The sequence below is a fragment of the Balaenoptera borealis genome (assembly GCF_965194805.1).
Source record: "Balaenoptera borealis genome assembly, chromosome: 1".
In the NCBI taxonomy this organism is placed as follows: Eukaryota; Metazoa; Chordata; class Mammalia; order Artiodactyla; family Balaenopteridae; genus Balaenoptera; species Balaenoptera borealis.
The window spans coordinates 107,167,548-107,194,579 of record NC_138860.1 but is presented as its reverse complement, the minus strand read 5'-3'; the positions used below and the strand labels follow the sequence as shown (position 1 = coordinate 107,194,579).

Below are 27,032 nucleotides of genomic sequence, written 5' to 3'. Positions count from 1 at the left end.
CTGCTGCTCGTCTTCCAGTCGCAATGTGAGAGGTGGCGGCCAGCGGAGCAAGGCCACAGAGTAGATGAAGTCAAGATTCAACCGGATAACTCACCTCCTCCCCAGCCCCGACTCCCACCCATTACCGTCTACAGCCCCCTTCCCTCCCATCCCCCTCCGTGTCACGCTAAGGTGCAGCTACCGCGGGGGGTAGCGGGGGTGCGGGGGTGGCAGGTGGGGAGAGCTGGGGGCTTCCTTCGCACCCACCCCGACGCGCCCTAGAAGAATGTCCTCTGGGGAAGGGGCTGCCGCCAACTTGGAGGAACTTAGAAGGCAAAGGCTGCCGCGCCCCGACCTCGGCGGGGCCTCAACCCTGAAGGCGAGGGGCGGAAAAGGGCAGTCGGGGCGAGGGCGGGCACCCCCCGGGCTTACCACGAGCACGGGGACCCCGGCGGCCAGCGAGTAGAGGAGCACGGGGGGCACGGCGCTGCTGTCCTCCGGGCCCGGGTAGGGCTTGCGGTAGGCGCTGTCGTGGCAGAAGAAGCCCTGCACGTTCACAGTGAACGTGTCCGTGTATTCGAAGTAGTACGCCAGCATCACCGTCCCTGCCATGATCACCATCTGGAAATAGAGCATGCTGCTGGTGAGCGCCGCGGGCAGCCGGGGCATGCACGCCTCCCGGGCCGGGCCGAGCCGAGCGGGCGGCGGACGGGCCCCCTCCCGGGTCCGCCGAGGCAGCCACCGGGGGCGCGGCGGCGGGGGCGGCGGGAGGACGAGGCGCGGGAGGCAGGATGGAGCCGCCGGAGGAAGAGGCGGAAGCAGGTCCGGGTTTCGAGGCGCCGGCGGGCTGCGGAGGAGGCGGCTACCCCCGGACGAACCCCCGCTCCCCTCCCCGCCCCCTGCCCGCCGCAAGCACCGCCCGCCCAGGCGCGGGGTCGCGCGGGAGGGCGGGGAGTCCCGGGCGGCGGGCCGCGGCCAGGCGAGAGACCGTTCGCGATGCAGCCGCGCCGGGCCGAGCCCCCAGGCCCGCCCGGAGGAGGGGCGGACCGGGCGGCGGCGGCTGGGACAGCGGCACCTGTACCCCTCGGAGGGCGGACGCAGTGGAGCTGGCGAAGCTTCTCGCAGGGGTAAAAACCAAAAAGGGGGGAGGGGAGGCAGTAGAGAAGGAGCTTCTAGAAACTCCCTTCTGAGGCAGCAGCTGGGTGGTTTAGGAAACCCGCGCAACGCCTGGGAAAATGGTGCGCGGACGCGTCTTCGGAGCGCAACCCCGTAAAGCGCCAAGTGCCGATTCCGCGCAGCGACTTTCAGCTGGCGCCTCTTTGGATTCCTTAACCCCGTGCAGGACACACGCGCAGCGCGGGTTTCTAGGAGCAATGAGAAACATCATCCCAGAGGATTTTAGATTCTGAGTTTCTTTGCTTCCCCACCCCTCCCCCTCCCCCCCAGTTCCTAGGGCTTTGTATGTAAAAACAGAAATCATAGCTCGGGAGCTCCCGAAGCATCATGTCTTGTACAACGGCCCCTTCCTCGTTCACGTAGTCTCCTCTGGCTCATCTTCTCAGTTTCCCTTTATTAGCTGCTTGTGAGACGAGGCACTGCAGATTCCTGGGACCCAGCAGTGGCAGCCCCTAGGGAAGGGAAAAGGGCCATTTGCCTCACCTCGCTATTCCCTGAGTTCCCAGGTACTGCCGGGATTCCCCAGGGGTCAAGTGAAAGGAGAGGGAGACACAGGGCTCACACCACAGGCATACAAAACACACCCATACGTTGGGCATGCACGCGTGTGCGTGGGTATGTAAGTAGCTGTGCAACTGCATGTATGTAAGGAGCCCGTTTCGTGATGCCATATGGGTCCCTGGCTGCAAGATTAGGCAGCGGACTGAGGAGGCTTGGGGAGGGGTGGAGCTTAGTGGAACCTGACACTGCTTACCTTTCACTCCGGAGAGCAGGTAGGAAGCCTGTATGCAAGGCGAGGGGATGAAAATACTCCTAGAGCCCTGCCCTTCTCATTACAACGTGGAATTACCTTAGGAGATTTGTAGAATATTCATGTTAATGGGTTGTAGCCTGATGATTTTTAGAGGTGGGCCTTTATCATCAGGAAAAAACACTTTTAAGCTAAAAAAGGCCTTTTAAATTTGGCAAATGATTGGTGGTTTAGGGATGAGATAATAATGGCAGTGTGACTTTCTTTAATGTAGAATTATTTTACCCTCCATGTTATTACAGACATCATTTAATAACTACTTAGTGCTTACCAGGAAAACAACACCGAAAAACCTATGTAATAAGCAATTTGGGGCAGTGGGAGCAAACTGTTCCTAAATGGACAAGCAAGACTTATCATACGATGAAAATATAACTACTACAAAGATACATGGTCTAGTGCTACGTTCAGAAAATCATTCTAATACTGTAATGGTGTTTAAACTGCAAATCTGGTTCTAAATCCTGTTTAATAGAATTTTTGGAAGAATGGTGTTAATTTAAAAGGGTAGTTTTAAAATGTAACTTTGGATTAAGGAGAGTCTAATGTAGGTAATGTATTCAAACTGATGAAAACGTGCATTACCTTTGAAATTAAAATGAACTGTAATGCACTGTTCTGGTGTTATGTGTGCCTGGTGCTGTTCGTGTAACAAAGCCGGGTCCTCGTCTGTCCTGTTCACTGCTCTGTCCCCAGTGTGAGCAGTGTATGCTATACTGTAGATATTTAATCTTTGAATGAATTAAGGAACTTACTCCTCTAAGAACAACAGGGAAGTGTTTTCACGTATAAAATTTACATCAAGGTTAGGGAATCCCAATCTTTATGTCCCCAGATAAACCTAGCCTGTATACTTATTTGGCACATAGGGCAATGTATGAGCAACGACTCTGGTACTGCCTCAGTTCAAATCTCAGCCCCGCCACTTACCAGTTCTGGGAACCTGGGCAAAATGCTTAACCTCTTCCTGCCTTGGTTTCATCACCGGTAAAATTGGGATGATACTCGTACGTACTTTACGAGGTTGGTATGAGGATTATTGATGCTCATTTCATTATGTCTGGCACATCGTGTTTAAATTCTGTAAAGTTTAACCTTTAGTCATACATGTATCTAGCCTGCCTTAACCCAGGTCATTCTAACACCCATCACCAGTCACTTCCTTCTCTTTTTATTGCTTACAAAATGATTCTGGGTGTATCCATATTTCTGTATATATTTTTCTGTAGATTTGTGCACATTCTGTCTTCTCTTTCAGATGGTATCCACCTCAAGAATAAGATATTATTTTCCTTCAGAATTCTCAATATCCCCATGATTTGTTCACGTTAGATGGTCAAAAAGTGTTGTTGACTGACTCATGGTTGACTAACCATCCAATGCTGAAATTCAAGGTTAATAATCTTAACTCGCATTATAAAGATACCAACATTAAATGAAATTTCCATGAATATCTGAACAGCTTGGTTATACATAGAAATGGTGTGAGGTGGATGAAGGGGCATGAGCAATATGCCTTTGGGCTGGTTACTTTACTTTCCTGAGCCTGAGCTTCTTTGAGGACAAAATGAACTAAATTTTCTTACCTCTGGGCTTTGTACCAAATAAGTACCAAAGAAGGTACTTATTTAGGGCGTTTCTTCATTTTATTTTCTTGTGAATCATGTAAGCTAATTCTTTTCCAAAATACGTATTTTCAGCTTCAAAGAATCCTTTGGAACCCTGCCTCAATTCTTAATTTAACTGTTTCTAGATTAAAAAAAGCACTACTCATATTTAATCTTTTGGAATCTTGCCCAAATTCTTAATTTAATTTAATTCTTAGGCGTATCATTGTGCTTTCAAATGTATTGTAGCCGTTAGTCTTTCTTAACAAAACACTGTCCTGTCCAAATTCTCCCCATCTCAGCTCCTACCAAAGTGAATAATGTAGGTCAAAAGTGCGGTATTTATAACTCTTTTATTTTCCAACTTCCAGTGATTCATATTGTATTTATCTGTGCATGACTTAACAACCACTCCATCCCACCATGTTTCTCCACCTATAAAACGTGAACCATGATAAATACTGGGTCAGATCTTGGGGGAATCATTTATCAGTTCCAATACCTCCCATCTACCCACCCCAATACTCATGCTCCAGTAAGAACTAGTAAGGTGCTAGGCTGGCAAAGAAAGATGTAGTCCTTATCTGTATGGTTTATAACTTTTCTTCTATAGATAGAAGACAAATGTACAAAAAGGCAAGGCGGAGGGGACCTTTAGGTCGGTAGCAAGTGCAAAGACCATTTGAATAATCCTTGGGAAGCCAAGCATTGAATATTTGTGGATAGCTAGATGACTGAATGTATTCTTCTTCTTTAAGTTTGAGAACCTAACGTGCCTGCTAAAATGGAACAGGAGACGGACCTGGCTCCTCAGGATTATGACCAGTTGGGTTCCGTACAACAAATCTATGAAAACCGAGAGCCAGATTGAGATTCTCTGCTCAGGTTCAGGGATTTGGACCTCATTAGTTTATAGACAGAATGTTTTTGGCAGAGATGCCTGAGCATTTCCAAGGACCAAAGGAGATATGGAATTATAAACAATGGTTTCCATGTGTTTCAGGTAACTGAGAGGTAAACCCAGGCATTTTCCTGAAATTTTCTCATTCCATGTGCAAAAACAGAGATAAATAACTACTTTCAGTGCATAGCTGAGATGGTGAGATAAGTAACATTACTTTCAGTTCATAGATGAGATGGTAAGGTGTGAATTCAGAAGGCTTTACGTAAATGGACTAGGGAAGCTCTCCAAAAGAAGAATAGAGTCCTTCTTTTAAAAACAACAACAAAAATCCGTATTCATAATGCTGAACCTGCACTAGAGATGTTTAAGGAGATTCACATGTGTGACAAGTTACAGGACTTTGTACTAATGAGGAACGTTAAATATTGACATATATATTGGTAGAAGACCTCATGGGAATAGGTTTGGAAAAAAAAAGGCTTTTTATAGGCCAGATAGCTGTGTTCAGAATAAGTAATTCATTCTAATACTTATTGAACTGCAAAAGACAATATCTCAACAGATCTTTATTGACCTGGATCTAGAAAATGAACAATTGCACTAGTTTACTAACTTCCAAACAATTTGATATAGAGAACACTCCTGAAGCTTGAATAAGAAATAAGATGTAGGACTGGTTAACTAAAGAAATGTTGTGCTTAAACACATTCATACAAACTCAAAGAGACAACATCCTCATACGAAAACTAAAGAGAGATAGGAGCATTTGGGATTACACCTTTGACCTCTTTATTTTGGGTGTCATAGCATACTGCTTCCTCACAGGATGATTTTCAGTGCTTGATTTAGGAGGTAACTGCTTTCTCAAGAAAACAGGGAAAAAAACAGCTAGAATAGTAATTTGTATGTCTGCCTTTGAGGTTCCAGCTGTAACGGGATGTTTATCTCAAAGGCCAGATGCTTCTGACCTGAATAAGTGGTACTTATCTTCCTCTAGAACCACTAAGATATCTTTAAAGTGCCTTACTCTGTGACTGTATTACAGCTATTCTATTCTTCTATATTTCCAGTATTTAAAATTTTCACTTTCAAAACAGTTATCACAAACGAAGCACATATGTTATTAGAAAACCTAGTTATATTTCACTGAAGGTATAGGTGTGAAATTGATGGACCAGGTAAAAGAACCCAAATTTATTAAATATTAAGGCAGGGGAAGAACAGAAAAACTTAACTAACATGCTATCATTTAAAATTATTGTTATTATCCTATATTAAAATTAAAAATTTAAATTATTAAGTTAGTGAAAGTTAATTGGGACATGTTGCTAATACTTAAACTGTGTGGCCGTGACAATGACTTAGCCTCTCTGAATCTCAGTCTGCTCATCTGTAAAACAGGGTTAGTGAATCTTTACAAAGACATCGAATGGCTTATATTTATAAAATATTTCATAAATATTAAAGCACTGGACAAATCTACACTAGAAAGCATTCTAATTAGGAGGAGAGAATACCTTATCTGAGTGGGTCCTGGATTTTCTCCCCAGCACTGAGTTTCAGTTCCCCAAAGCTCAGATTAATTGCTTCCTGCTCTGTTGCTATGTCTGTGAATATTGAATTGTTTACCATATGTTTCAGTGATAAAAAAAATTATTTTGTTAAGTATAAATCTATGGATCCATAACATCAGGAGAAGTTTCAAAATATTCAAGTTCCCTAAGAATACCTTTAAACAATTGTTAAGGATAAGAACATAAGAGTGTGTCAATTAAGTATGATGGGTAAGCCTGAGGACTGGGGATGCTACAGAACTGACTTCATATCTTTACTCTGTAGATTCATAACTGAGGGACCTTGGCCAAGTCATTTTAATTTCTGTAGTGTCCTAAAATGAGGATAATGTTGCCTACTTCACCAAGATGTGATATAGAACCTTGGCCATTCACGACAATAAGTGATCATTACGATTATTGTTACTCTTCTGGTATAATTAATCCTGCCACTGCTGGATCAGCAAAACTTTTATTGATCCATTTGGAAAAGTGCCGGCATAAAATTCTGCTGAACTGTCTTTGTAACTTCATGTTACTTGAAGACACCTGAAAGTCATTATGTGAGCTATGATAAATGAGAACCATCCTACTAAACAAAATCACAAATCCTGCTAACACTTTGAGAAACAGTTTCTTTAGCAGCGATATGGAGCATGTGGTGCCAACTATGCTGATGGCAGCTGCAGGTCCTTTGTCAAAGATACAGCTTGTGAATGCCAATCAGCATTTGTTTGGTTGTCCTTCAATGCACTAGGTAATGGTTGAAGCAAAGATACGACAGAAATCAGACACTCAAAATGGTTCCTTATGTTCATACATGGACCATGATCCACTATTAGTACTATTAGTTTAAAATCAGATGATTTTTGGAATGCTATTTTAGTGAGAGCACAAAGGCTTCTGGCATGATGAATTTCTGCCCTAAATTTCTTCATTCTTGAATGTGTTCATAAATTACTGAGCTTTTTCCACCTACAAGTTTACACCTATAAGCATGGAAAGTAATTTTTTGGTCAAGTAAAGAAATAATGTCTTAATTGCTGAATTGGAAGCTAGTAAGTAGCAGAAAAGTTACCATTAAAGTATAAGTATTTATAGATTGTATCACTTTGAAGGAAAGTGGGGGAAGTATTTGGAAGAGAAACATCACTGTGCATATTGTTTTGTTACTCTTGTGATTATCGCCCTTTGTTATTAAGTCAGGTATGATTAATCATATTTCGTTATTTATCAAGTATGTTATTATAATCAATGCTTCAATGTGTAATGGTGTCTTTAATGTACTTGATAAGGATAAAATATTTTACCTTGTTTTCCACTTACTGATGACTTGCTTTAATACTTCTTTTGTCTCATACAGATGTCCAATAAAAATAGAAGAACAAGAATAGTAAAATCTTAATTAACTTCAGAAAGGCTCATGAAATAGGGTATCCTGGGGAACTACTGCTTTTATTAATAGAAACCCTCTAACATTTTTTGTCAGAACTCTTAAATTAGTAATCAAATTGTGCTGAATGTACTACATTTTTCTTTGAGGATCTGACATAGGGGTCATTATTTTGAAGCTCAGCTCTTACTGTTTATTATTGTAGTGATTCTAGATGTAGGAGATTGATTTTTGTAAGTGCTGATGGTAGGATAAACTCTGGACATTTTGCGAAAAAAAATGCCTGAAATATATTTTTATTTATTTGAAACCACAATACTGTTTATTGAGTGACTACTATATCCTAAAATAGTTCTAAGAATCTCTGATTCTTAAAACTACACTCCCCCCACTCCATTTACTGAAGAGACATGACAACATCAGTCTTCCAAAAAGTAGTATGCAGAATACTACCACTTAATTGAGGGTCCCAGTCTATGTGGAGTCCAGTTTGAGTAAATCAGGTTTTTACTAATCAAGATACCTATTTGTAATTCTACAGGAGTATAAAACATAAGCTGCTCTGAAGTGACACAGAGTTTTCATTTTAGTGTTTAGTGGACCTGGAGATGAGACCATAGGCTTGAGGAGTAGATGCCCTATGTCCTTTTAATATTGGATAATCCAGCTTAGCTACTGAACCAGGAGTGAAAATTTGGGGAGGATTGGGGATTGACACCTATATCAGTCTGCCTGGGTGGCCATAACAAAATACCATAGACTGGGTGGCTTTAAACAACAGAAATTTTTGTTTTTATATTTCTGGAGGCTGGAAGTTCAAGATCAAGGCGCCATCAGGGTTGTTTTTTTGTGAAACCTCTCTATCTGGTTTGTAGACAGTGCCTTCTCACTGTATCTTCGTGTGGCCTTTCCTCTGCCCTTGCATGGAGAGGTAGCTCTTCCTCTTCTCACAAAGACACCAATCCTAGCAGATTAGGGTCCCAGCCTTACGACCTCATTTAACCTTAGTTATCTCCCTTTTAGAGGCTCTATCTCCAAATACAGTCACATTGGAGGTTAGAGCTTCAATATATTAGTGGTGAGAGGACATAATTGCTCTCCCAATTCAATATATTAGAATGCTTCATTAGGTTGAACCGTATGAAATTGGCAACTTCAAGTGGATCAGCCTATACAAGGTCAATACAAATAAGCTTGATTGCTGAAATATCCATGTGATTATTTCATAAATTATAACATTAAGAAAAAATACGTTATATTTACTCACTGTTTAATGATGTCTGTGCCTCCCAGTCTGATGGATTTTCAGTTGAACTCTTTAAAGTTAAGTTTGAGACCAAGTAAATTTTTATTACCTCATTGTAAAAGTCAGAAAACATGAGTTAAAATTGATTCAATGGTACATAACTTTAACGATTTACTTGGCAATACAACTGCTCTGAAACCCTCCTCAACATGATTTTCAGACGATAAATGTTGGTATCTGAAGGACAGTCTTACTCAGTTGTACAGCCGGAAGCATAAAATGCATAAAATATGGGGAGTTTGGGCTAAGCACACACATATTTTTTACCTTTGGGTCAGAAATTTAATTGCTGCTTCTTGCTCATATTGATAAGGAAGCCAGATGCTACGCTCCAGGAATTGCAGCAAATCAATTACTGACAGGTAATGGAGTCCAGTATCAAGTGAGATAAGAGTGCTTAGAAATCAGCTTCATCAGAGGGCTTTACCAATGCTGTCTGAATCACCCAAGCCTCCTTTGTATTTAAATATTGCCCCCTTCTCTCCAGCTGGCTCTGTATGACTGCATGATGAGGAGCAGATAAAATATGCATCTGTTATATATCTCATCAGACTACGTGGATCCCCATTTCTGCTGGTGCTGCTCAAAACAAGTTTACCAGATTCCGGTCCTCTAGAAAATTATTCCATAAGATAACCTTGTACTAGAAAAGCATGCAAACTAGTGGTTTGTGTTTGTTTAGAGACATGTTTATTAAGAATTTATGCTCTGCAAAGGTCTGTACAGGCATAGTAAGAATAGATTACCTCCCATCTGCTCACAAAACATTACACTAAGGTCAATATTATGAGTTTCCACACCTGAAAATCAGGAAGACAAAAATTTCTAAACATATATACTATGCTACCTTAACTTAGTGGCAGATGGGAGGTAATACAGACACGTTTGACTATTTACTATGTGCCAGACACTTCACATGTTTCAATTGTATGTAGTTATTTCTAGAACCCTGGAATATTAAGTACCATTACCTCCCACTTTGCCAAATCTGAATCTCAGAGATACTTTCCTACTGGCCCACGATTAATAAGTAGCAGAACTGGTGTTTGAACCTAGATCTGGCTGGTTCCCAAGAAATTTCTATTGCATCATATTGACAGTTTTTAATATGTTGTACCAATTCTACAAATACCATTTATATTTAATATAAATATATTAAAAGATATGCTTGAATAGATAAACAAGCTGTGGTATATCCATATTAAGGAATACTACACAACAACACAAAGGAATAAAACTCCATAACTTGGGTGAACCTCAGAGGCTTTATGCTGAGTGAAGGAAGCCAGTTTCAAAAGGTTATATACTGTACAATTCGATTTTTATGTCATTCTGGAGAAAACACATCTACAGTGATAGAGTACTGATCAGTGGTTTCCACAGACTAGGAGTGGGTGTGTGGGTGACTATAAAGAAATAGCACAAGGGAGTTCTTTGGGTGATAGAGCTGTTCTGCATCCCAACTGTTGTGACAATGATCTGAAATATACATAGGTTATAATTCATTGAACTGTACACAAAGCATCAATAAAAAATTAAAAAGGAAATATTTGAAGTGTGGAAAATTATAAGAAAGACATCACCATACTAATAAAACTTTTGATATCTTTATACTTTTGTTCTTACACATAAAGGTGACATGTTTTGTGAGAGTTTTTAATCTCATACAGAAAGGTATAAATTATGACTTAGCGTATTTGAAAGATGATAAAATATGATGTTTAGAAATAACGAAGACTGATACGTACCTGCAACAGTCTTTTGGAATATATATGCTTATATATATGTACATATATATATATCCTAAGGAATATTGTGAACATTTCAGACGAGAATTCAGCGTATTAATGTAAACATCCTATCCAATATCTGAGAAGAATGTAGATGGGGTTCTTCTGCCAGAGCTCCTTCTCATGGTAGCAGCTGGCAGAAATAGGCACCCTGTCCCAATGGTTAAGGAAAAGCATACCAATTCCCATGAAGAACTAGAGAACTAGGAAAGAGACATTGGAAAAAACACTTTGTGCCAATTGAGCCTAGAAAATGGAGTTGAAAGGAGGCTGGGGCTGGTGGAAGGAGAGAGTGCCAGAATTTAATCTGGTCATATCAGAATTTCTCTGGCCACGTCCACTGACCATGTCCATGTGCCATACCTAAATGTAACAGCTTAGTCAGGATTGACTTAGGAACTTGCATCACTGAAGGTTAGTGACAGAGGCTGGAGGAGGACTGGCCCTTTAAATTGTTCTTCTGTAGCTTCAAAAGGTTATTGAGCTTTCCCAAGATGTCAGACATGTTATTAAATGAGTTAATGTGTGAGAAAAGTGTGTACTGTAAATTGTAGGGTACCACAGAAGTGTTACTTATTATTAACCTTAAAACTGGGAGACTGACTCAATGGAGTATATTAAACTAGAGGAGGAACATCTGTAAGGTAACCAAGATACCAAATGCTCAGCCTTTGAAATTTTTAAATGTGCATTTCTGGTGGACATAATCCATATGTGCCTGTGCATTGTGCAAATATTCATACTGCACATTAATAAATACATATAAATGAGCTGAAAATTGTGAATTACTCAGTAGAACCACAGCAGCCCATCTTGATGAGATTACCCTTTCAGAAAAATCAATTAAAATGCAAATATGTTAAATAAATCAAATTTGGGAGGTCAAATTTTCTGGGAAAGTGCAGTCTGTTAGCAATATTGCATCTCTACAGGATTTCCATCTGAATTGTACTAATGATGTGCAGACTGGGAGTGCAATGAAAGAAAAATTTCTAAGACTGTGGGCTTCAGCTTTAGCAGATGTTGTATGTTCTGATAACTGAATCAAAAGAAAATGGATAAAAACCTTTGTGTGCTCTTCTCAGCCCCATGAGGGCTGAATCAATGGTCTACCTTTCTTTTATATCTCCACTGCCTGAAAAATTTCCTAGCACCTGGTATGTACTTAATAAATAGTTGTTGAATGCATGGATGATAAATAAGGAGTAGAAGAGAGTGGTAGAAGTACAGGTAGGAAGAGAAAGGATGAGTACGAGAGACATTTTGAAAGAAAAGCAATAGGAAGAAAGGAGATTGATGAATTAAAGATGATGCCAAAGATTTTTGTCTGGATGACTGGGAGTGGTATTGCCATTGGCTATAATGGAGAAGAACATGGGGTAGAGGCAGGTGAGTAAGTTTCACATTGTAAAGTTAGGCATACATCAAACTCAGAGACAGAATTATCTACATAAAGATGATGATTAACATAAGAATGAAGAATACCTCACACTGTGTGTATATATAGTTCCGTATTTCCTTATGGAAAAACCTGCACTAGAGTAACACTCATGATGTGTCTTAATCATTTCTCCCCAAGAGGGAGCAGTGATTTATCTGACTGGGAGTGCAGTGACATTCACTGGTTCACATTTTTCCACTGGGTAAATCTTATCTATTTAAAGCCTGAAAGATCTGGAGATTCATTTCCCCCTTTTTGTGGGAAGCAACAATTCTGGGTAAGTATGTCTGCCCTACAAAGCCAATTTGGTTCCTTGAATAGATTCCTTCAAGCTCTGAGCTTAGGATAAGTGGAGAGACACAGAATATTAGCATCCCTTTTTGGCCATGGATCTATAGAAACAGTTAATATCCAATTGCTGATCTCCCATGTTCAGTTTTTCACTTGGTTCAAAATTATGCAGTAGAATCAAGTGATACTATATAGTAGCCTCCTACAGCCCCAATATTCTGGAAAGTTTTAGAAAGAAAAGTATACAAGTAGAGAAAAATAGAGCAGCCAGTGCAACAGAGAATTAATGGTTGAAAATGTTTGAAGGTATCAAGGATTTCCCAGTGTCAAGTAGATCTTGGAGGGAGAGTTCACAAAGGATGTGTGAGGAACACAGATCAAATCTGTCACGCAGACGTGGGGCATGAGGACAGAGTCTGAGCCACTAAATGCGGTGATTAGGTACCTGGTCACCTGTACAATTTTATTCGACATGAAATGGTCAAGAGGAAGCCAGGATTCAGAAGGCAGTAAGGAAACAGAGGCATTGGGTCCAGATTATTCTCGTAGTTTAAGAATCAATAATGTGAGGGGAATAGAATAGTGGCTGGAGAAGGTCACAAGGTAAAAACATTTTTGTTCTGTTCTGTGTTCCCAAGAAAGGAACAATCAGTGCACACATTTGATGACTGAGAACCAATAGAAGTATGAGTGAATAAGGAAGCGGGAGGGGAAGAACTTGTTTTTGATTTTGAAAGGGACAGAAAAGAGTGAGAAGGTGAGATGGGCAATAGGGTCAGCCTTCGTGGAGCCATCTTCCTTCACTGAGATGGATGGAAAACAAAACAGAAAAGGAAAGTTGATGAGGTCCTCTACCAAGGGGAAGTTGAGAGAAAAGAGCCAGTGAGAAAATCTATCAATCAGAACATGATGTTCTCAAGAAGGCTGATGGCTCTCACTTTATCTAAAAACAAGCAAGGTCTCTTCTTTAATTTAGCTCTGGTATCAAAGTCTCTCTTTTAGATTATAGAGTAAGTGAGAAGTGTACTAAAATAGAACACAGTAACCCAATTGAAAAAAGCAGAGGTTTAGAAGAATATATTTATATGAAGGGACCTGGGCGTCCCAATCTGGAAACCCATACTACGATGGGAACAAAGCTTAATCTTGAAGTCAAAAGGCAGACCTTAAGATTCCTGCATTCAAGAAACATGGCCCCCACTCCCTTGACTCTTTTTTATCCCACCAACACCCCTTTCTTCCCTTTCCCCTTGGGAAAAAGTAGCAAGGACACAAACACTTTTATTTTTCTCTTTTATCAGCTAAAATATCTCATGAATATGACTCCTTTTTCATGAATCCTATATCAGAGCAACTGAAGTTGTGTCAAACCTACTGATTGATCCAGTGCCATGTTTTGAGGCTGAACTAATTCATGGGACACATTCAATCAGCCTAGCATGGGAAAAGCAAAAAACAGAAAATTAACCCCATGAGGTTTTTCACACGGTCTAGCACTTCTCAATGAAAATTCGTAATATGTTATGTGCCTCCCTCTTTTTATGAGAAAGATGAAAACATTTCAAAATGTGGAGTAAAGCAGTTTTGTATTAAACACAAAAGACAAAAGCAATGTGGTTGATGGCAAGATATAAAAACATATAAACATATATCTTGCAAGATATGCAACATATAAAATCACTATGTTGCAATGATTTTCTTCAGGTAACTTGAAGCTGAGAAAAATAAGTTTATTAATTATCAATTTTCATTTGTTCCCTTTTAAAAAATGAGAACCAAGAGGAATAAGATAATTCAACAGTTTCCCTTGAATCGCAAGTTTTTATCAATGGAAAATAAACTTTTTAACATGAAAGCATGAAAAAAATGAGTTATAGAAAGGTGCTAGCTACTTTCAGGCTGTGATAATAAAAAGATAAGAAGTCCAATTTATGTCTTTTATGTGCAAGGCATTGTACTAACCGCCTAATTTTTTTGCATTATTATTAAGAAACATTTCAAACATTCAAAAAAGTTTATATATATAAAATTACAAACTTATGGATTTAAAAGTGTTTGATGTGTTTCAAACCATTAGGTTGTTAATCTTATTTATACTCTAGTTATCCTATTTTTGGCCAGAGAGTGTCTTCAAAATGGTTTCCTGGGTCTTTTTGATAGGTAGTTTCCTTGCTTTTGGCATGATAAGGTGTTCCAGATTCAACTTGTACATGTTTTGCCCCAGACCTAGAACCAGCTATTTTTCCAAAATACTTTGGTTCCTGTTAGGGGAAAATGGTATTTACAGACCAAAATCTGATCAATAAGGGTTTGTCTATTGCCACCAGGTTGGTCTTCATTTCTAGGTCTTTTCAATGGATAGAGCTAAGTTTTTTCTTTTAGAGAAGACACACCATGAGCTCATACTGACATTTCAATTCAAAGTCAGGAATACAAGATTTGTACTTAACCTCTTTGGTCTCATATCTGTACTTCTTTTTCCAGTTCTGAAATTCCTTCACTTACATAACCTAGCGTACCTCACACTCAACAAATTCAGAATTAAAGCCATGACTGCCTCCCATCTTCTCCACACCTGATTTCCCTTCTCATTCCCTATTCCAGTGAAAAGCAATGCTTTGCACCCATCGGGTATCACACTGGAACCTTGGAAGTTATTTCATTGTTTACTGTCTTGCACACATTAAGTCAGGTCCAAGAGCAATAGATTAGACCTGCTCTCTCTGAAATCCTCTCTCTCTTCCATTCCTTCAGCCACCATCTTAGTTCAAGCCTCATGGTTTCTTATCTGTTTCATGCAATAGACATGCCCTACCTCTCAATGTGTGCCTGTCAGATCTCTTCTCCATATTCCTTTCAGAATGAATCTAGCAACATGTGAACAAATCATGTCACTTCCTTACTTAAATAAGAATCTTTAATGCCATCTCCTCTTGGTATGCTCTCCACCCCTCTACCATCTTTAAGATTGAAGACTTCTGTACGCTATACAAGCTCTTCCTGATCCCTCTTCTTTTACCTGTTTCTGCTCATGACACATACTTCCATGTATGCCTACTGAATTATAATCCTTCAGCAGCCTTCCCTGATAACTGCCATGGGGATTAAGACCCTTGATGGGTGTCCACATAGTTTTTTATGTTTATCTCTTATTCCATTCATTTTACTTTCTATAGTTACTGATTTTGTGGTCTCATTTTTCTACTATATTCTGTGCTCCTTTAGGGCAGAGACTGTATAGTTAAGAACAAATCTTTCGTGTTAAACACATTTCGGCTTACATTCTAGCTTTGTCTTTTCCTAACTGTGTAATTTGGGGCAAGTTAACCTCCTCTCTGAACCTTGGATTCCTCATCTGTAAACTTTATGTGGCTTTTGTGGGGATTAAATGAGGCAATGCCTGTCGAGTGTTTGATACAACTCCTAGCTCATTAGAGCTTTCAATAAATATGAGCAGTTACTACTATCATCTATGTCAATAGAGGATGAATGAAGGTAAAATGAGGACAAGGTCGGCCTCCAAGGGAGGCAGTCTTACCACCAAAGGCAGTACTGATGCAAGAAGAACAGAACTCAGGGGCCACTGGGGACAGAGGCTGCAGGTCAGCAAGAGACTCCCCTAATTAGACCAGGAGTGACATCTAAATCAGACCCAAGAGGCAACTCTCAATTGAGGCTGTCAGGAGATGGCTGAGAAGCTAGGTACAGAAAAGTAGGACGCACAAGAGACTGTTCTCAGAAAAGTGCTTTCTATACAGCTCTTCTGGGTTGGGAGATTTGAAGTTACTTGGCTCCTTTAAGGAGCAGTGTTAAAAGTAGATGCCTGGTATTAAAGGTAGAGTTTTGTCTCCCCAAAATGATATGTTGACATCCTAATCCCAAGTACCTAATTTAGAAATAGCATCTTTACAGAGGTAATCAAGTTAAGATGAAGTCATTAGAGTGGGCTTTAATCCAGTATGACTGGTATCCTTATAAAAAGGGGAAATTTGGACACGGAGACAGACATGTGCAGGGGGAAGATGATGTAAAGACACCCGAGGAGAAGACAGCCATGCAACTGGAGTAATACATCCTCAAGCTAAATGATGAGTAATACATTCCTCAAGGAATACCAAAGACTTGCCATCAAACACCAGTTGCTGGGAGAGGCAAGGACGGATTCTCCCCTGGATCCATCAGAGACAGCATGGCCTTGCCAACACCTTGATTTCAGAGCTATAGGCTCCAAAACTGTGAGACAATAAATTTCTATTGTTTTAAGTTACCTAGTTTTGGGTGCTTTGCTGCAGCAGTTCTACTAAGCAAATACATCTGATGATACAAAAAATAACAGCCAGCTCTTTTGAACTGTGCATTAGACACTGTGCTAAGCACTTTTCACGAGTTTTCACATTCAATCCTCACAGTTCTATGGACTGGGCACAACATGTCCATTTTATAAATGATCACACTGAGGTTTAGTGAGGTTAAGCAACTTACCTGAGATAAAGGGTAGAGCCTAAATTTGAACCTGCTCATACCTGCCTGGGAGCTCATGCTCTAGTCACTACATAACCCTCCACCCCATGCATACAATAACACACTGGAGCTTTACCGTAAATACAGAGCGACACCTGAGTTCAAGGGTATTGTCATCTTAATAAAGGACAAGTGTCATCTGTGTCTGTATGCCATCTTCCTGCAGCTGTGGTACCATGGAAAAGAACAGAGTTAGATGGTCTGGTCTGGGCTCAAGCCTAATTTTGATTAGAATAGATGTTTTGTTTGGGGCAGATATTTTGCCTCTCAATTTCTTCTTATGCAAAAAAAAGTCTCCTTATGCTCCAGTTTCTCCTTTTATCTCTTTGTAGTTATTTATTCATTTGTTCATTCAACAAATGTATCCTAAGCAACCACTATACACCAATGAACAAGGTGAGACATTGGGATTCCAAAAGGGAAAAGACAGACTCTGCCTTTTAGAACTTGCAGTCCCCATTTCAGCACTTCTGTTACAGTATTGTGGTTTCTGTATATGTCAGTTATCCTGGGTGGACGTTAGGATAAGTCAGATTTTTTTTCACTATTTCCTCCATCTGTATAGAAATTAAGAGTATGATTTGGAAAAGACAGATCTGGGTTTGAATATTGGATCCCCACGTATTGTTTATGTGACATTTGGCAAGTTACTCTCTACACTTAAATTTTCTCATTTGTAAAATGAGAATAACAATACTTATATCGTCATTTTGAGGATTAAATGAATAAGGTGTGCAAAGCAAATAGTTGAATGCTTGGCAAATCAATAGGCTTAATGAATCTGGTATTATTAATCATTTGGTACATTTTCTGGAACATAACAAATACTCTAATGGTTAATACATTTATGAAATAAAATAATATAATGAAAGCATTTTATCAACAAGCATTTTATCAGGTTATAAAATGTAACATATTTCCTGTAAAATCTGCATATGTACTTAATCATTCCATTACCACTTTTTTCCCAAAGGGTAAAATTGGAAAACGGTTTGAAAGGCTGATAAATTTTAATTTTCTGGGAATATTGGTGACAGAAACAAACTGTCAATATTTGTTCCACAAGTCAGAAAAGGTAACTAAATATGAGTAGCTGGTGCATTGAGAGCTAACTTGTATGCAAGATAAATTCAGGGTTATCTCTGACTTGAATCAGTTGTGTAGTTAAAAATTAGTCTGACTCATTATTTCGACGGATTAACGTAAACAACGACAATAAAAAACAAAATGGATCAGATTGTTCGAAATAGGCATTGCTGTTTATTTACTTCTATCTTGACTATCTCTAAAAGTCTAAAATAAATCTGTCAAAGGCCAGCCTTAATGATAACCTCTTCCAGAAAGCATTTACAACCACTGGCCTAGAGTAAGCACCAATCTGTTTTTCTTTTATTCCTTTCACCATATACCACATTGAAACAATTATTTGAGCATGGATCTTATTCTTTTTGTTGTTGGACTCTACAGTTCTTGCAGGAAAAAATAAATCTATATGTCAGTACCTTTGCTTCTCATAGCACTTAATATAGTGCTTTGCATAGAAGCAAAATCTGTTACATGAATGAATTTAGAAAATCTGGAAATGAATACTTGAATGAATAAATTAATAGTTGCATTTCTGAATCTTTATTCAGAAATACTTGTCATAAACATTACCAACATTTTGAATGTATGATATTTCCAAATTTCAGAAAAATTGGTTAATGTATTGCAGTGAGGCCTACATGCCACCATTCACTCACTCATTCTGTCAGCATTGTTTGTTGACTGCCGATTATATACTAGGTATTATACAAGGTAATGAAGATCTGTTCTTCACCTGCCAAGAGAATGTTCTTTCTAAGGCGAAGTCTACTATGTTTCACCACTATCTTTCAGAAATGTTGAAAAATTTTTAGCATGACACAAATGTATCTGCCTACATCTCTCAACTTATATTTTGCTTTGTGGACCCCTTGCCCTCATAAATCTATTCTCTAGCCTCGGAAGTCCTTGCAATTTTTCACCATCATATAAACTCTCATGTTTCTGTGCTTGCCCAGACCATTCTTATCCATTCTATAATAATCTCTATTCAGTATTTAAGACTCATCTCAAAGTCACCTACTCTTGGCAATCTACCTGGGCAAGCAAAGTCATCCTGACCTCGCTTTGTGAAATTTCTCTTTGCATCACTTATTTGTTTCTGTCACCACATTTAATGTAATCTGTCATTATTGTTGATTTACTAGTGACTCTTTTCTACTAGATTGTAATTTCCTTGATAGGAGGCTATATGTCTCACTTATCCCTATGTGCTCAGTACCAGGAAAATCGGAGGTACTCAATAAATTCTCTATGAATGGGGGGAAAAAAGCAAAGGGCACTTTAAAACTAGTCATTTATTATAATTACCAAATTCTCCATTCTAATGATCATATGTTGCCTAAAATATGTTAATAATAATAATACTTATATTTATATAGCGCTTTATTCTTTCCAAAATGCTTTTGAACTGGTTTAAACTGAAAATTTATATTTAAAAAGAAAATGTATACACATATTGCTTATTCAGTTCAGGGTGAGCTAGTTTTAAGAGCACTTGTGATTTGTAATTTTCCTCCTTCCAGGCACCTGATGGGACAGCACTCTCCATCCCCTTGAGGTTGGGCATAGATGTGTGACATGCTTTGGTCAAAGCATTGTGAAGGTAAGTTGAGCGGGCCGCTTCTAGCTGGAAGTCTTTGGGAGACACAGTTGTTTGCCATCGACATGAAATCATATTGGCTTGTACGCCCCACCCCATAAAGACATAAAGGAACAGAGCTCACCACTGACCTGAGATGAATATGTTGCAGGAATAAGGAAGACAAAAGAAACAAAAAAACCAAACCTTTTGTCGCTGAAAGCCACTGAGATTTTAAAGGATTTTTTTTTTTTTTTTTTTAGGTAATCACAACATATTTTAGTCTATCTTGAATAATACTCAGAATATGTTCACATATGAGAATTACACAGTGGTATTTTCCTATATAATTTACTCTTATTCCCAGTCATTTTTTAATCTTTGGAAAGATTACGAACAGTATTATAGTGTGATGATCACGCTGGTTTTGCCTGTATCTTTAGCAGGAATGCCTAGGGAAGGAAATTTAGACCATCAGCATCAAAATTATACATTTTGGTGAGAAAAGGAGAATAGCTGAGAGAGGCGAGGAAGAAGATAAGTGTGTTTGGTTTGGAAGAGGTTTACATCAGAACAGAGTCGGTGCCTAAGGCCTCACTGGCTTGTTACTCATACTGTTGTATCTTTATCAGAAGATAGGGAGAAGGAGTAACTATATCAATACATAATGCAATAAATCTGACTATCTTCAGAGCAGAGGACAGGTTATTTTCAAGTACGGACTGCACAGCTTTCATTAGTGCCATGGGGTCCAAAAGGGAGCATTGGACGAGAACCCCTGCTCTCTGGGTTCGTTGGGAGATCTTCGGATCATGGATTTCGGAACTCTTTGAGTCAGGTTCAAAATTTATTCAAATTTGTTTCCCCAACATTTGCATGTAATTGGTGTAAAAAATACTTTCTTGAAGATGTTAATTGGTTCAAGTGGACTCAAATTATTCACAAATAGATGTTCCAAGGAGAAGGGGAAAAAAGTAAAAGTTGACTAATTATTTATGTGTATGTAAGGATTATATACTGGAGGCACACTTATCCACACAGACACACATAATTAAAATATCCCCAAAGAAAAAATATTAAGCTTGTCTTAAGACAAAAGAGAATGAAATAGAAGAAAATCAATGGCATTTTCGAGTTTTCATATCAAGTCCCCAGTCTTGGAAAATTTGAATTCAGAGACCTTAATAGCTGGTGAAATTCTCACACTGATTAAAAGCATTATATATCTTCCCTTAAAGGGGACAAACAACAAACTAACTTCAATAAACTAACTTGCATCAACATTTGTTGTGTTTTAAACAACTATTATTTCATTCCATGCTTTGTGTGTACTTACGATACTAAAACTTTTCTGAGATGTCATGATACATGTTCCTTACTCTCTATAAAACTCAGTATAACCCAATGTGATTTTCTCATACAACTAAAGCATTCACTACAGGCATCCTTTAAATAGTAAGCTCCTGATGAATTTAAATCCTGACAGTTCATCAACTAATTGACAGAATCTTGAAGGGCAAAGAAATGAAGGTGTTATGAAGGACTGCCAATTGCAAATCAATCAGAAATGCATATAAAATAGCTCTTCTAATGTAAGTCAATGTAATTAGATTTGCCCTTATTTGATTTGCACATAACTTTTCAGAAATTTACCTAATGAATAAAAGACACATATGCATAAAATTAATTCCAAAGTTTAGCGCTTGTATGCTCTGCCTCCAGGTTGCAAATTTCTCAAATTAATTTCTAAATTTGCTAAAACAAGTTTTTAGTCAAATGAGAGTAACCGTTCTTACACAAAATTAGTCGCATGAACACGTGAAAACACTTATGCATTTCCAACCTCTGAAAATTCCTTTGCCACACCAGATCGTCCAGCTTCTATGCTGAAACCTCTCATATCTACCTTTCCTATTTTTCCCTGCTCTTCAGACCTACCTTTCCAACTCCAAACAGAACACATTCACTAATCCTTAAACTCAATACAGAATGTATTCTTTCAAAACCAATTTATGGAACACCAACTTTGTAGGTACTGTGTTAAGTGTGGGAAGACAGTACTAACCAAATAAAACTTTACTAATATTATTTAGGTTCTAATCTAAAACTAATTCCAAACTACCCCCATTGGATAAAAACTCTTCAATTGTTCCCATCACTTAAAAAATATTCTAGGTTGTATTCTCTGGAATCATTATTTTAGTTTTTTCTTACTCCTCATTATTTTATTTATTTATTTATTTATTCATTTATTCATTTATAATTGAAGTATAGTTGATTTACAATGTTTTTAGTTTCAAGTGTACAGCAAAGTGATTCAGTTATATATATATATATATATATTTTTTTTTTTCAGATTCTTTTCCCTTGCAGGTTATTGCAAAATATTACATATAGTTCCCTGTACTATACATTATGTCCTTGTTGGTTATCTATTTTATATATAGTAGTGTATACAGGTTAATCCAAACTAATTTATCCCTCCCCCCTCTTCCCCTTTGGTAACCATAAATTTGTTTTCTATATCTGTGGGTCTCTTTCTGTTTTGTAAATAAGTTCATTTGTATCATTATTTTAGATTCCACATATAAGCGATATCATATGATATTTGTCTTTCTCTGTCTGCCTTACATATATATATATATATACACACACCATATCTTCTTTATACATTCATCTGTTGAGGGACACTTGGGTCTTGGCTATTGTAAATAGTGCTGCAGTGAACATTGCAGTGCATGTACCTTTTCAAATTATAGTTTTCTCCAGATATATGCCCAGGAGTAGGCATTCTTTATATTCAGTCTGCTCCTAAGGATCACTTTCTTCAGAATTTTTGCAATATTTACTCATTGATTTATCAAAAAAAATTTATTGAGCACGTATCATGTGTCAAGCACTGTTCTAGGCTGTGGAAATACAACACTGAAAAAACAAAACAAAAAAGATTACCTATTGTAGAGATGAGATAGACAATAAATAAAAATAAAATGGTTAGGAAAGCTAAGAAAAAGCAATGCGTGAAGAGGATTAGGGAGTATCACTGTGGATGGGTTAATTTTAGTAATCAAGGAAGATCATCTGTTGCTCTTTATATAACATAGGGTATTCCTGGCCCTTTATCATCTCATGCTTTAATTAGTACAATCTGTGGTCTCCCTGACATCACATCTCAACTTTCTGTTCATCTTTTTTAATCTTTCCAGGTTATTCTTCAGAAGACACTGAGCGTAATTATCACATCACACTTTTAAAAGAATGACTTTAAATGAATTATCTGCTGAACATATCAATTCCATGATTTTTATCACTGTCTGATCCTCCTTAAGTTATCTCAGGCAACTTCCAGTTCTGCCCTGATGTCAACTTCCAAGTTTTATCAGCTTTCTATGTCCTGGGTTCATACAGTTCCCTGTCATGGAATTCTCTACCCTCTTCTTTTCAATATCTTTTCTTCCCTTCACTTAAGCTTCAACTCAAGGCTCACTTTTCTCTGGACGTATTTCTGTCTAACCTAGTATTTGCAGATAGCCCTTTTCTCCAAAACTCTGTAATATGACGAGTGAAAACCAACAATTTAGTTCTTCATTCTATCCCAACTTATATCACTCTCTGATTATTGCATGTTAGTCTCCAGTCCTCCTCTGCTCATAGGGTTCTTAAAATTGACAAATAACAGTGCTCATCGTGGGGTATTTTGTCCTCTCAAAGCAGGCATAAAGTTTTCTCATGCTCTTTTATATATCCGTCATTGTTTACAGCAAAGGCTCCATAAGAACAGTTTATTGATTGTATGTTTGTTGTTTTTTTTTTTAAGACAGAAGTACTGGAATCTCTTTCTTAGATTTATAGGTCACTAACCTGCCTTTTCTAATTAAACCTTGAAGCCCTACTTGAAATATTCTACCCCGTGTCGATTGCATATATCACTATCTATCTCCAGTGAATAATATGGTTTCCCACATCAGAAGTTTCCACGAAATAATGAAGCTGCAAAAATGCAACCCCAGAGAACATTTACATTATTTATTTTTATTTGCTGTGGGAACTTCCTTTAATCCTAGAGTGCCTTCTAGAATATATAGTTGGTTTTAAATTATAACACACTGTAGTTTGTATCAAAATCCATCCATTACCTTCTTATGCCAAAAATCCTGAAATAATTATTTTTAATTTTGTATGGAACATTTTGATGATATTTTGTCATCCTTGATACTCAATCTATTCTTTCCTGACACCCCAGCACGTGGTAAGACTGTGGGCCGCTATCTGCCTGTCGCCCCTTCACTTTGTGAGAAAGATGAGGCAAGTCCATCTTCATCTGGCCCAGCCTTCTGTAACCACAGAGACCAAAGAATCTAAACAAGGAGGTGCCCTCTAACTGGATACATGTGTCATGTTTTATGTAACTAATCTGTTCTTGAGTGAATTCTCTTTGCCTAATTTTCAAGACGAACACAAATGAAAAGCTGTATTATTTTTATTGTTTTCTACTACTTCAGCCTAATAATATCACGTATAGCATGTTTCACAGAAGCACACAGTTTAAATCTTGTTAGGGCTTTGCCTAGGGAGATGTTGTGTGCTTCTTTTCCAAGTCCACTGCCAAAGCTTCAGAATCTCCCCTTCGTTCTGGGTAATACACACAGAAAGAGAGAAAAAACTGATCCTCTGCTTTACTTAGGTTAAATCCTGCCAGGCATGATTAAAAAAATTCTGCCATTTTGTATGTCAGTATTTGTGCCCAACTTAATTTTATTGCATTTGAGTTTCAAAAAGGGAAAAAAGTACAAATACTTACAAAGCATATCTTTGTTATTGCAAATCCTGTTTATTCTAATTCTATGTGAAGTGCACTGGTCTACACTAATAAAAAGAATGTGAGTGACCTAACTCAATCATGTCTAACCTTCATCAAGTATTTTGCCTAGAACATAAATCCTTGAAAGGTAAATGCCAAATGAATAAATAAATGAATGAATGAGTGCTAGTTTTGTTTAAATTTAATACTTCTATATTAATGGCTTTTTAGATTGTTTTTATCAAGTATATACCAGTCATTAATGACCATACTTGAAATCGGGGGGAATATTTTGAAGCATTTTATCACTAGCAAACTTTAAATAAATTATGAGTTTTCAGGTAACATATGTACATTTTAGAACCCAAGGCTATGTCTGGGTTAACAATAAAAGGAGCAAAGGTGATCAAACCATGATATAAGTTGTGTTAATGTCCATATCAACTTAGCACTTAGATTTTTGTGTCAATCAGACCAAGGTGAAATTTTTCACTTAGCAGGATAATTTTATGCCCATTAAAATAATTATCCTGACTTGGTCAAATTGAGTTAGTTCCTATATATACTTTCTACTACTTTACTTCTACTCTGCTTATGTAGCTTTGCCTAGGATTCCCTTATCCCATCTCTCTGTACACAAATCCTATCTACCTTTAATAACAGTTGCAATGACATTTCTTCTATGAAGGCTTTCAATAATTCTCAACTGAAATAACTGTTTTCTTCATAAGATTTAACTATTTGGTTATGATACTTAGCATAATGACCACTAATTTAAAATGCAGAAAGCCTGTTTCATTTCAATGTGTACTGACTGAATGGTCAAGAGTAGGTCACTATACCTTCATGTACCTCACTATACTGATTTGACAAAGAGGAATGCTAGTACTTGTAGCAGATACAATTCTTTTTGTTTATTACATGATTTTCTTTTTATGGGCCCATAGAAAAACAACATTTCCCAACTTCTTTTGGATTTGCATTCAGGTCATATAACTGGTTCTGATCAAGAAAATGTAAGCAGCAGAAATGACTTGTGTTGAAAAAATAAAACAAATTAGTGAATAACCTAAAAGATACAGACTCACAGATATAGAGAACAAACTAGTGGTTACCAGTGGGGAGAGGGAAGGAGTAGAGGCAAGATAGAGGTAGGGGATTAATAGGTACAAACTACTATGTATAAAATAAATAAGCTGTCAATACAAGGGTATATTGTACAGCACAGGGAATATAGCCAATGTCTTATAATAACTATAAATGGAGTACAGCCTTTGAAAATTGTGAATCACTATGTAGTACATCTGAAACTTGCTTAATATTGTATGGCAACTATACCACAACAAAAAACAAAAAAGAAAAGAAATGACTTGTGTTGAGATAGAGGGAGTTATCAACATTTGACCTCATTCTGTGCCTTCCCAAGTAGCCATGTGTTGAGGTGGAGGGAGTTGGATTGAGGTTTAAGACTGGTAACCGTGGTCAAAGATTTTACTGCCTCTGATCCATGCTTGAAGGAGAGCCCTTGCTGACCAACATGGCACTTTGCGTGAGTGAGAAATAAACTCTGGCTGAATATGTCACCAGAATTTCATGGTTAATTCATAATCATGAATAGCTTTCCTCATCTTGACATCTACTCTCTGCTACCTCACAGAGTAGAGGTGAGGATCCAGTGAAGAAGAACACTTTTCAAGCATATACTATATGCCAAGTATTATGCTAATTGTTTACCTATATGAATTAATGTAATAATATAGTAAAAATATTCTGGAAATTATAAATATTAATTATGTAAAAGGATTAATCCTTTGTTTGGGCACATGTCTTTCCATTTTACTGATCTGTAGGTTCTTCAAGAATGTATTGGAATATAACTTATTTATCAGAGGCAGTATTGAACAGTATTTAAGAATGTGGGCTTTAGACTCAAATCTTATCCATACCACTTACTAGCTGCATGACTTTATATAAGTTACCTAATATTTACGTGTCACGTTTACTTATCTGTCAAACACAATGAATAATACTACCTACCTCACTGAATTTTTGTGGGGCATGAACTACTTGATGTACATAAAGTGCTTAGAAAAATTAAGGCTTCAGAATATTTAACTGTTATTATTTTCCACTTGTTCTTCCCAGAATTCAGCAGTATTCTGGGAAAGTGAATAGATAATAAGGCAATGTTTTCTCATCTCTGCTGTAATGAATTTTCTTGGATTATAATATAACTTTACATATCAGGGCTGTAGTCAAATTTACTATACTTTCTTTCCCACATCATTTTATATTCTGTGCTTTCAGCTTAAATTTTTATACTAAGAATTTTCCTTTAAGAAATATATTTTTCATGCCATGTGGATGTATATATGACATGCACTGACCTAAACAAAGATCCACATATGCCTGCTGAGTTGGTGGAGACAGAGAAGGCTGCTCTCAGACATCTATTTGCATAAGTTGATTTGAATGAGGCAGAGTTTGAGGCAATGGAAGTGGGCAGTGCGGTGTCCTTTTCCCAGAGCAATGCTACAACATAAATAAATCCTAGCCCTGTGGAGAGAAACGAGGCACAGACACAAGGAGATGCTTTCATGAGCGACATTGTGAGAATAAAGTACTCGCAGTGTTGAGCCAGATACGCCTTCACTTTTAATTCAGGAGCCCAACATTTATAGTTTGATTGCTAATTAATGCTTTGTTGATAAAATTGATGTTTCCACAGAGGCTAATTTACTCCTATACTATTAAAAATGTAAAGCACTACTGTATAATTTTTATGCAATAATGA

General features: G+C 38.0%; 1 protein-coding gene and 1 long non-coding RNA gene across 8 annotated transcripts in view; one reads left to right on the top strand and one right to left on the bottom strand.

Moving 5' to 3' along the window:
* Positions 1-13,875, bottom strand: part of PLPPR5 (phospholipid phosphatase related 5) — a 150,529-nt gene extending 136,654 nt beyond the window's left edge. For 2 of the 5 annotated variants that reach the window (XM_082385809.1, XM_082385810.1), the window contains exon 1: positions 412-851. In XM_082385809.1, coding sequence (XP_082241935.1) covers positions 412-648 — 237 coding nt within the window. In that variant the 5' untranslated portion in view covers positions 649-851. Of the gene's footprint in view, positions 1-411; positions 852-1,054 lie in introns of those variants that run through there. The other 3 variants (XM_082385811.1, XM_082385812.1, XM_082385813.1) reach the window with 3 other exon arrangements.
* Positions 520-27,032, top strand: part of LOC309626442 — a 130,776-nt gene continuing 104,263 nt past the window's right edge. The window contains exons 1-2 of one of the 3 annotated variants that reach the window (XR_014243197.1): positions 520-622; positions 19,382-19,461. This is a non-coding gene — a long non-coding RNA (uncharacterized lncRNA). Of the gene's footprint in view, positions 623-916; positions 1,107-13,912; positions 19,462-27,032 lie in introns of those variants that run through there. The other 2 variants (XR_014243198.1, XR_014243199.1) reach the window with 2 other exon arrangements.